This window comes from Dermacentor silvarum, chromosome 10 (genome assembly GCF_013339745.2).
Source record: "Dermacentor silvarum isolate Dsil-2018 chromosome 10, BIME_Dsil_1.4, whole genome shotgun sequence".
Lineage (NCBI taxonomy): Eukaryota > Metazoa > Arthropoda > Arachnida > Ixodida > Ixodidae > Dermacentor > Dermacentor silvarum.
Window position 1 is genome coordinate 65,073,865 of NC_051163.1, and position 12,140 is coordinate 65,086,004.

At 49.4% G+C, this 12,140-nt stretch overlaps 1 protein-coding gene across 2 annotated transcripts; it reads right to left on the minus strand.

Moving 5' to 3' along the window:
* Positions 1–636: 636 nt before the first annotated feature.
* Positions 637–11,909, minus strand: LOC119465895 (putative uncharacterized protein DDB_G0274435). 2 transcript variants are annotated; one of them, XM_049657700.1, is made up of 2 exons: positions 10,345–11,909; positions 637–10,218 (listed from the first exon to the last, which is right to left on the minus strand). In XM_049657700.1, the coding sequence occupies exons 1-2, from the start codon at positions 10,474–10,476 to the stop codon at positions 9,715–9,717; spliced, it is 636 nt and encodes a 211-aa protein (XP_049513657.1). In that variant the 5' UTR covers positions 10,477–11,909; the 3' UTR covers positions 637–9,714. The 2 variants fall into 2 exon arrangements, with proteins under 2 accessions (XP_049513657.1, XP_049513656.1); XM_049657699.1 differs by having other exon boundaries at positions 637–11,906.
* Between the last annotated feature and the right edge of the window lie 231 nt (positions 11,910–12,140).

The window sequence follows — 12,140 nt, forward strand, 5'->3', positions numbered from 1 at the left end:
TGTGTCATCGACGCCGGCGATGTCTCACTGCGCTTACTCCCTCGAGGCAACTGCGGAAATAACCACGCATTCTGCTCGGAAGCTTTCCATGCCGAATCTCTGCACCGGGTTGCAACCATGTGACGCTCACAGACAATGACGTCAGGGAAAGCAGAGAGGAAATCAACTGTCATTTTTGATTGAAATGCAAAAATAATAAGGAAAAGACAAATGAAAGCGGACGAAGAGACATTTTGCTCTTGCGCCAAGTTGCCTTTTGCTCCACTTTAATTTCCCCTTTTTTCATTGTTCCTACATGTAAATTAGGCATCAGTCAATTTTCAGTATATGCTTTTACTAGGCTTCTTTGTCTGTCGGCTTTATACGGTTGTAACTAACAAAACTTTCCGTACACCTCTGTTAGTCATTCTCGCTCTCTGCAGAGAGAATAACGTGCCCTTGCTTGTATAGTACCCGTGCACAACTAAAGGATATTCTAGCATCCCATTCTTGAGAATCAACTATCCTTAACAGTCAACGACGTCTTTGCCATCATCAGCATCATCTCTCCTAGCTTGCCACTTCTCTTCCGGACTGACCATAGAGTAGTACTACAATTTAAGGCGGAAATAACGCATACACCACAGCTCACACCCATAACACACCCCACCACACGGCAATGGCAGGCAGCGCTGTCCAGCTCCGACTCGACGGACCAGCTCAACCTGGTCAACCGAGCGAGAAGGGCAGCTAAGGCCGCTGGACTCCTGGACTGAGGGGACCACGCACTGCAGAGCGGAGGAGCTACCTACCCTCGTGTCCTCTTTTGCATAAAGTTTATTCTCTATCTCAACAAAAGAGAGAGAGAGGCACGCTCACAGACAGGGTTTTCTTCTGTGTAGTCCTTTCATGTTCGTATTGTTCGTCCTGGATTCTAGCGTTTCATGAGCAATGCAGCAACTAGCCCAGCACATTTTCACTTCTTAATGTCCTTACTAACTGGTTTACCTCATATTCTACTGCAGCTTAACGAAGGGAATCTTTCGGTTCGCTGCAAATATGCAGGGGGAGTTCAATATGCTAGATTTGGACCAGCGTAGGAGCGACCAGTAGGCTGTGCCGACTGATTTGTGTATTTTACGTGTGCGACTGCGTCTCGGAACGCGACATGGTTCAGGAAGGGTGTTGTAGTTTCGTGAATGGTCTTGTTCCTGGAGTATGGCGTCCCGGGCGTACTCTGATCTGAAATGCGGGCTATCAGGCATAAGGGTGTCGAAAGGTAGCGTAGGGTCGCGGCCAAACAAGAGGAAGAATGGACTCGCTGCTCCAGCGCGACCTGGAACAGCATTTTGTAACGCTTCCTTTTTCATCCTTACTGCCCCTTCGCCATTGGCTCGCACGCCGTCAACCCGCCGTTATCACTAAGATCAGGTACACTCGGTGTGACGGATATGATATGAAATGAACGAACAGAATGGAACGAAAAGAATCCTCACTAAATGCGGTTGTCAATCTACCCTGCATTGTTGTTTGGACCGCGCTTCTCTCCTGCTTGCTCTTCTGGTGATAACAGACGCGCGTTCCTGACAATCAGTTTGGCCGCTTCACGATAGCAGCTCACGCTGCCCCTGCCCCTGCCCCGTATTATAGCAGCGTCACGCCGTCGAGCAATTCGGCAAAGATAACGGTTTCGCGCGAAACAACGATTGAGAAGTGTGTCAAGGAGGACGGGTCATGCCCGAAGGGAAAAAAAAACATGTTCGCTCGTGATAATATTTTGTGCCTTTCATATTGTGAGACAGCACCTTATGTAACATGCGAAACTGTTGAGGGACAGGTTACGCACCGCCACCACTTCCGAGTACCTTTTAGAGATGACGACAACGCATACAATGGTGATGATAAGTACAGATACGAATGTGGAAAGTTATGAACTGCGGTCATAGTATATTATCTTTCAGTTCTCGTAATACCGGCAGTTTCTCAGTCTATGCCCCACAGTAATTTTGTGCCAGTTTGGGGGGGATCGTCATCGTCATCATGATGTGGAGGTCCTTCGGAAATGAACGCAAAAGGAGCCTTCTCTTATGGACCCTCTCGCCAAGCAAAACGTTCAGAGCTCACGTCCAATTGACACTACGTTTACAGTAAGTCTGCACCCTGTCATATGTCGGAGTGCAGCGCGTTCTATGGGCGCATGTCATGTATGTTGGTAATACGCCATATGTGACGTATTACCAACAAGCCACGGCAGACGATGCGATAGCATCCGAGACACATTCCAAGCGCACCCTTTTCAACAATACTCACGAGAAACTAATCCAAATACAATAGAAGGTTGCATTTTAGTTCAAATATTATAGCGCATAATACGATATTGCAGTTGAAGCCACGTTCCTCTCATTGAAAAAAAAAATGTTGAGAGAGAGAATGAACTTTATGCTAAAGAGGACACGAGCGTAGGTAGCTCCTCCGCCCTGCAGTGGGTGGTCCCCTCAGTCCAGAACTTTAACACGCCATACACCCTGCGCTGTATTCCTATAAATGTCCACACTGTGATCAATGTGCAACGCTTTACCACATGGTATGGGCTTGCGCAAACACACCACAGCTCACACCCATATCACACCCCACCACACGGCAATGGGAGGCAGCGCTGACTGCTCCGACTCGACTCCAGCTCCGACTCGACGGAGCAGCTCAACCTGGTAAACCGAGCGAGAAGGGCAGCTAAGGCCGCTGGACTCCTGGACTGAGGTGACCACCCACTGCAGAGCGGAGGAGCTACCTACGCTCGCGTGCTCTTTCGATTAAAGTTTATTCTCTCTCTCTCTCTCTCATTGACAAAGAACGTTAGTAACATCGCATCCTGCATCAGTTGGACCGAACTCTAGCTGATTTAGCGGAACAATCAACCGAGCGACATGACGCTTATTATTTTTTTTTTATCCAGCATACTTCCGGTTGATGGTTTACCGAAAAGTACGCAAAAAACTTATTCGCAGGAATCCTTTGACAGTTCTTTCAGGTGCCAGACAAGTATGTTACAGATGCCTCAATGTGACTGAAGTCCTTAGACGTCATCGGACGCCATCCAGAGCTTGTACTCGGGCAGTGGCCGCACGCACACACCGACTGACGCGCTTCTGTGAGCAAAACGTGAAGAGTGCTTCTTTTCGCCGCAGATTGGGTGGCATGTGCTTAAGTGAGAATCGAAACCCCGACCTCGTGCTCGTCCGCAGAACGCCACAGCCACTGAAACACCACGGTTGTTATCAATCCTACAGTATGCTCCCTTTATAAGGAGAACACCTAATTAGTATTCCACTCCTGATTGCTGTTAAATTTTGTCATGACGAGCTGGAGAAGGACTTCTGTCAAAGCCTCTGTTTAACCCATCTTATGTGTCATTTTACCAATTAAGTTGACGAAATGCTGAAGCTATGTTGACCTGACTACTGCTTATGTGTTCCATTTTTTAGTTCATCGCAGTGCGCATTCACGAGCTAAATATGTGCGAGACTATCAAAGATAACGGCTGCAAGGTCTTTTAAAAGCACCAAGCAATGGGGGACATAATAGTTTTAATCAATCCGCGCGTGGCATAGGTTGTACATCTTCTTTTGACTCAACGTGGTCTACGCGAACTAGTCTAAATGCAAAATTTCAGTGGGTTGATTCGCCGATGCGCTCCCATTGTAACGTTCCTGAGGATTTGTAACATGTTCTATGGGACTGCGCAGCCGTTATGCATAATTAAGAGACAGACAGACAACCTCTGCAAGGCCGTACTACGAAAGTTGCAGCGCGGCTGGAACTTAGAGCTGGAGTGACATTTTTGGTTTATATGGGGAAGCACCACCCGCGCATTGCAAGCTACGGTAGCGCTGCCGGCATTTATAAGCCCTACAGGTCCTCAGACGTTTGTGAATATCTTTATCGTGTATGTGTGCATCAAATGGGTGGGATCCACTGGGCAAAATTATTCGGACCAGGGATTACGCGACAAAGCTGATTTTTTCTTTCTCCACCTATGACTGTCAATTGAAATGGAGAAAAACGGTCAAAATTTCGCATTGTAACTCTCCAATGCACCAGCCAATTTCAGTTTGCACGTCTGATTTTTTGCAGCGATTTTCAACTAAGGCCGGGGCTGAGGCCTGCCCCGAATTAAGTTCGCAGGACTCTCCATAAAGTTGCTCAATCAATCAGCGATCCTGCGGTCCGTATAGTTTCGCTGTCGGGTGTGTATACCTGCTGTTTGTGTGCTTGTGCGATCACCGTGTAGCCCTCACCCGGACAACCTGGAGCAGCTAGCAAGGCAGGCGATTAGCCGGACTAACAATCTTCAGCTGACCATCCAAGTAAGCGTCCCTCTTTTCGTGAAGGATGTTTCTACTATAACGCAAAAGGGATCGAGACTGCGTAAACGTTGATCGCCGAGTCATACTCATAACGCATGCTTCGCGGTTTCTCGTTACTCAGCGAAAAAAATAAATAAAATAAATAAAGAAAAACGACCGCACTGCGATTCCGCCGCTGATGAGTCAATGAAAGACGAATGGCCTCGGTTCGTTTTATGCCCGTGCGATAAGATTATGTACGGACCCCGTATAGCGGCTCTAGCGGTCTCCGTGCCAAACGAAGCAGCGTACGTGAGCGGCTCCACGCGAACACTTCGGCCACGTCCGAGATAAGAGTTGTGGAAGTGCGTCGCACGCGGCCTCGATATTGGATGCCGCCCGCGCTATGTATAGCACGTACAGAGGTCAACACACTTGTCTATAGAACACATTCTTGACGGCCAAAGCTGCCACCAAAGCTTAAGCCGACCACCAGGTCGAAAGAAATCAATGGAAACTGTAAACGTTGTCACGCAAACCTCACACACTGCAGCCTATTTTGTGCCACGTGTCGTCATCTTCAGATATATCGCCAGCGCTGCCCTAAGAACGTGGTTCGCACGTTCTATGGAGAAGTGTGTTAACCTCTGTACACGCCGACTCCGTCTATCCCCTCTGCGTGTTGTCGCTTGTTTTTCATGCTTTTGTAACACCAACAGTACGCGAGCAAGGAAAGAAAATCTGGTGCTCTGTGTACGTCCAGCCGTCGGGTGCCGAGCGGCGCCGAGAGTTTCTCGATAACTTCCAGACTTACGCGCCACGTGACATGACAGTTACAGGAAGGCTGACGATGACGTTGCAAGAAGACGTGAACGCGCGAGGCGTCGCCAGGGAGCCGCGCGTACTCTGTTAGATGAGCGCGTTAATCGCGGTTAAGCTGAATCTCACTTAAAGTATGGTCTACTTATGCAACATTACGCGAATAATTGAAGTGCTGTCATCGCGTTAACCGTGGTCAACTTTTCCTCGTAGCTGCACGTCGCTGCGGGAGGCCGCAATTGAGGTTCAGCTTAACTGCGGTTGGTGTGCCCGTGCAACTAGTGGGTGTCGCGGACTTCCTACAGATGACGTCACGTTCGTCTCAAGCAGGATTCACGGGCTTGCAACTGGTTTCGACCGTGCGCGCCGGCCGTCAGTGCACGATGCCGCTACGCCGCAGTACGGCGATTTCCGCTAGCGAACCTTGGAACTGGCGAGATCGTACGCGTTCTCCTATAGGTACAATATATAGCAGCGAGTATACGTAATTTCGTCAATGGCCCGACGCCCTTCCCAACGCATCAAGGTAAACGCTGTGATGCGGCGCCCTGTTTTACATGCGGCGCGTCACACCTCACGGGAGACGGCGTTATGTAGAAACAAGCTGGAACCTCTTTTTGGCGAGTAATGGTGCTTTCGCCTGATAACCTGCCACGCTCCAACTCTGTTTGCAGCGACGCGGATGAGCTCGGTCGAGATTGGAGCCACAGAAAGGCTGCTCCCGCCGAACGTTCAGTTGATCAGGGCAATCGCGGAGAAGCCGCGTGATCGAGATTCTGTCGGATCTCGCGGTCGCGCTCACAGCTCGAAGGCCAGAGTGGCTCCGAGCGCTCCGCGAGCTGGAGCAAGGCGTTCTGAACGACTCCGAATTAACGCGAATGTGGTGGAAGAGCTCATTTTCTACCAGCCGAACGTTAACTGCATCGCGAGAGCGCTGTAAGTGTAGAGCGCTCGAAAGTGACCAGTCGAATGCGTCATAAGTTTCATCGTTGAGTGGAGCTATATATATGCAGGATGTTTCAGCGAACACTTAAAAAAAATTTAAAGGTTGCCTGTAGCAGATAGCACAATTCTAGTCTCATGAGCTGGTCTACTCGAAGATGCGGGCATTATTTGCGGAGAAAATTGAAATGCATAATCGACTAATTAAAAAGATTGACTAATTAAACTTTTAGGTAATTACACTATGGCCCATACTGCAATTTAGAAATTCTAGCCGCAGAGTTCGCAAGGCGGATCCCACTCGGAACGAATTCTCAGGATGACACCAGTTTCGAGATATTAATTCCCGAACTTTGCGGAGAAATGCATTGGCGTTCCAGTTACTTTCTCAACAAAAAATCGTTTTATGCACTGAAGCACAAAAGTAACTGGAACGCCAATGCATTTCTATTAATGAATTATATTTATATATTATATTTTGCAGCGAAAAAAAACATAAGCTTAGCTGTCTCACGACGCAAGAAATTAAGGAGAAAAAGAATAGCGATAAGCTTGCACTGGAGGCGCAATGTTAAAGAGACAGCGTAACTGATGGGCACCTAGCTAGTCCTGGATTTTGGGGCTAGGCTAAGAACTACCAAGTCATCCCCGGCTTCCGGAATTTATTGAGTATTGATCGATTATCGATTAGCTATTGATTGGCTATCGATAGGTTATCGCAAGCTACTGGCCACGTAGTTGGGCTAGGCTAAGCACTACCAAGTCACCCCAAGTGTTTTCCGGAATATATTGATTATTGATCGATTAGCTATTGATTGGCTATCGATTACTGACCAAGCTTAAGTAGTCCCAACCATGTTAGCTAGACTTAGCCAGGCTCAGCTTCGCTAGTTCACAGGGGTACGTGCCATTGCGCTTGGACACTTTCTGAACTACCTCCAGGATCGGCCCACAGTTCTGTCTACGACAGACAGATTACCCTCGGCATAAGCAGCTCCGCTGTTAAAATTTATATTTTCTGCGGAATGTAGGACAATTAAAGCACATACGGCGTCGCAAACGAAGCCACATGAACGGCAAAGGTACAACCATGAACATCCGACAAATCCAATCATAGGCGTGCGCAGAATCCCGCTAGGGTGGCTAGAATTGTCAAGGCCTTCAGCAAGTGTCCCCCCTCCCCATTCTAGCCACCCTAATCCCGCTTGTGGGGTGGAAAGGGGGGCAGGATAGGGGAAGGCGCCATAGCTTGACGGCGTCCCTCTCCCTCGCCCGTCACAAAATAAAGAAACCGAAACAAAAAAGCTCACTTGGACAAACTGCATGATTTATTTCCAGTGAAACAACGATTCCAACTTTCATATTTTACTGCAGTTGCAACGCTATACACAGGAACTACATCCAAGCGCTTTCCGAAGTTGGTATCTAACGCAGTTGTACACAAAGAGTCAAACAGTTTTACAAAAAGCAAGTAACATGTACGGTTCCCGCTTGCCGTATACATCTGTGCATTTTATTTTTATCCTACATTATTGGCTTAAGCATCACCAAGAGCCACACGCGACGTATACAACGGAATATTGGAGCCAGTTCTCGGCGTCGGTTGCTGCTTTTTTTTTTTATGGTACAGGTGAGGGAAACATTGAAGTTCGATGCTAAAGAGCACTGGGGATTCTTAAAGAAGAGCACAGAAGGACAGTTAAGTCTACCGCATCGCACATCCACTCTATACCATTTGGAGTCACGACGCTGCATTGTGACATTACATCCCCCCCCCCCCCACACACATTTACACCACGTCACTGTTGGCGTAATTCTTTTGTGAGCACGAACACACAAAATGAAGGCGTCATTGAAGGAACGCAACGGCTTCTTCAAATGGGGGAAAAAAATGCCCGCCCTAGCCAGGCAACCGAGCGGTAAGGACGGGAAGTTGCGCTAACGTACCAACCACTCACATTTTATTTTTCACTTTACAATATTTCGGAGTCCTCTACTGCACAGTTTAGAACTGCTCGATTTTCGCAAATGAAAGTTCCGTTTAGAGGGAGCAAGGAAAGGGAACACTGCAATAAAACGTACCTTCTTTTTTTTTATCACATCAACTTAGGTGACCCCCCTCTAGAGTGCACCAGGAGAGTACAGCAGCCAGCATCGTAGAATGTAAGGGCAGCTAGCAATAACGACAGGGCGCTGAAAGCAACCGCGGACAGGAGGGCTTCCGCAAGGTGTCCCGAGTTTTCGCAAGGCCATTCAACCTTCTGTCCTAATTCTGCGTCGAGTAAAGCCCGAGCGCGGACGCAGAAACGTCTTCAGGACTCTTCGTCGTCGTTTCAACTTATATATGTGAGATTCCATGAGCTGCTTGCAAAATAATAAAAGTTACAAGATCCCCTGACCCATTAGGGACTATAGTCGAGACAGCTGTCGCCTGAGGTGAGCGAGGATATTCTTAGAAGACATCCACGAAGATGGACGTCGCGCTGCTGCTGCGGATAGCGGCGATTGGTTATACAAGTGCGCCGTACAGACGCGCAGTTCCTGAATGATAACAGGGCGAAGGCTAGATTTCCCTGATAGCGATCAAGAGACCTCTTTCAGGGGACAGATAGGATGCAGGACAGGAAAGGACAAGCAGGTTTTAACAGAATAAGTGTCCCATTAAGCATGCGCAAGCGTGTTAGAGAAGGGGGGGGGGGGGTATCGAAGATAATTTTTTTTTCCCTATTTGCAGAGTCTCAATGCACGAGAATTTTCGCACTCCAGCCAACGTATTGAAATACCAACCGATGGGTGGGGAATCGAACCGCTGATCACGTGCTCAACCATAGAACGCCATACAGGCATTGACGCACGGCGGTGGTCATCAAACGTCAAGCATGAATTATTTCTGCAATATATCGAATTCAGCGGCAAGGCTTTGGCGGGAACGAGGCATAGGATGATTGTCGTCGTAAATCGCTACACCCCGCATATCTATCAGTTGACCTAAGTCTGCAGGTAAGGGAAGACATCGCATTTTTGTCGCACAGAAAGTACATGGGCATTCCACAGTTCACAAAAACTCATCTTACGATCACCGAATTGTTCTCGAGCACGCCGTAGATTAGACAGTCCAAGAGAATTGACGACGCAGGATATTGCTCACAAGCATGCAACAGTACATGAAGTATAAAAATAAAAAGGGTTAGCTATGTCGCGACGCAAGAAATTAAGGAGAAAAAATGAAGCCTCGAATTTCCTCGGTAACACGAGGGCAGACAGCCATCGTGGTACGACTACATCCACGAACGTGTTGCGCAGCCCTCGCAGAATACGTTACTTGAGCCACATATATTGAAAACTGCACCCAACAACTTTCCAAGACGTTCCAACAGTTGTAGTAGCCATCTTTTCGACGCGCCACCGGTGTCGTAACGGATGCTTGCCTTAACAACCGCTTGCCGAAAGCAACGTGCAATATAGGTAGTGTACACGATTCGGCGTCCGATCCGGTGTACACAGTCAGTCGTATAAGACTATTCAAGTTTCTGGCTCAATCCGAGGTTGCTAACCATCCTCCAGCCGTGTCGTGTCGTGTTGCGCACACATATAGATCGCACATGTAGTCGCACCGCGCGTCTCTCCTGCTTCATTCCCTGCTTATTACGTCGGAAGAATTCAACCACGGCTGGAAGAGCATGCGGAGCTGCATGCGGAAGTCAACCAGCCAGCCGTGTCGGCTCTGCTGCTGTTGCTGCTGTTGTTGCTGCTGCTGCTGTTGTTGCTGCTGCTGCGGTTGCTGCTGCTGTTGCTGCTGCAGTTGCTGTCGCTGTCGCATCCCGCGCCCGAGGAGTTCGCAGAAGCGACCCTCGTCGGCGCCGTCCCTGCAGTCCCTCCTTCCGTCGCACACTTGTTCGGGAAGTAGGCACCGACCGTCGAGGCACGGGAATCCACCGTTGCAGCCGCCGGTAGGCGCGGTCGTGCTGGTGGGCTCGGCTTCATCGGTGGAGAGCGTCGTTCTCCGCGTTGTCGGCTCGGACGTCGTCGCTGCACTAGTGGCAGCGGTCGTCGCCTCTGTCGCTGTCGCGCAGTCCTTCTCGTCGGAGGGCATCCCGTCGACGGCGTCGCCACAGTCGTCGACGCCGTCGCAAACCTTATCCGCAGGAATGCAGCGTATCTTGGCGCTACAAATGTAGGCCCCTGCGAGGCAACCGTAGGGACCTGAAGCACATCCCATCTCGTCCTCGTTGTTACCGCAGTCGTCTTCGTTGTCGCACACATATGCGGCCCACACGATCTTGCCGTTTCCGCAGTTGAATCGGCCCGATTCCGGTAATCCGGTCACTTCATCTAGCGAACGAAGAACGAGCGTCGCTGCCAGCAGGATGTGCACCACGGTGGCTGGCTTCATGGCCGAGGCCGAACTTCCAATTCGCACGAGAGAACGCAGTCGGTTAGCGCGTGACTTGAACTGTGGAAGGGCACGCGTTTTGCAGGTCGGGCGCGCTGGACAATCGGGCACGCGCCCTTCGTTCGCAAGAGAAGACCACTCGAGAAGCAGACGCTACGACAAACGTCGCCCGAAGTTAACGAGCAGATGCGAAGTACTTGAGACGTCGACGAAGATGATAGCAGGCACAAGGTCCCACTGCTGGCGTGGATCGCGGTGATTGGTTGCGACAGCTCCGCACGAGCAAGCCGTCCCAGTGTGATAACAGGGCAACGTCAGCGTTTGTGGGATAGCGGGTAAGACACGTCTGCCAGGAGACAGACAGGACTCGAAAGGATCAAGGAAGTTGAACGGATTCAATGTCCGTTTGGACACCCCGTACTCGGAGCATGTGACTGGGAGAGAGTGACGAGTGGGTAGAAAAATGTATGAGAAAAAGGGCTGCATCAAAGGCAACGGGCGCATGTATCACTTGGCTTTCGTGTCGTATTTGCAGTGCATTGGACGGCATTCCGACAAAAAGAAAAAGAAAAAAAAAGGGGGGGGGGGGGGGGAGGGCTCGAGCGCATACGGCAGCCACTCGCAAGTCGTGACCTGCATCTTCCTGATATCCTTAAAAAAAGTGTACAATCAGTGCTATCCTATCGGTACTAACCTACGGAAACTTAAGAGATGGCAGAGGAACTTGAGAAGAGGCTAAAAATGGGCCCGTAAGGATCGATGGAAAGAACAAAGTTATAGGCGTAAAGTTGACACATAGTTGACAATCTATACGAATGCAGTGGCAAATGTACTGCTATTCCACACCGTGAGTTTGTACATATGCACCAGCCAATTACGTTGACTCGTTTCGGTGACGTCACGTCTCTCGATAACTGTTTTCTAGCGTGGAAGCACTATAAGGGCAGGTGCAGTTAGGTCATCCAACCGTCCCGAATTTCGCGGGACAGTCCCGACATACGAGTAAAAGTCCCGAACCCCGACCTAAACCAGTCGGGACGGCCAAATGTCCCGACATTTCCTTTTTTCTATATACCGAACAACAATCAATAAGCCATACCCCCTCTTCACAAAGCCTTGCAGGTTGGTTCCACCCTTCTCTTTCTTCTTCGGTTCTAGTGTCATTAACTCAAAGGCGGTTTCGTTTTTTGTCGTGGTGCTAGTTCTATTGTAGGCAGTAACCGGTCGCAGTACTTCTATATTTATTGGTATAGCCATTATAGATGGACAGCTGCACTGCACCTTTCTTGTTATATATCGCGACAACTCCAACCCCCTCCCGCGCCCCGACTTCGTCCACTAGTGAGTTGGCAAGTCTAGATGCAGCGCGGTTTTGCGAGCAGAGCTTGTAATGAATTTTTTAGGTTATCGCCGAGTATATATAGTTACGAGAAAAACGGGAGTTGGGGCAGCCATTATAACGCATACGTACAGCAGATAACCACCGGTGCATGGTCGTTTATTGTAATAATGGGACGGGCGTCAAGGGAAGAAAAGCGCGCAGTCAAGGATGGAGAAAAAAAAATCGGTGGCGTCATGAGATCAGGAAATTCGCAGGCACAATTGATCGGGTTAAACTGACGTGGGAGAGGGGTGGGACAGATCGATGGGAGAGGGCTTCGTCC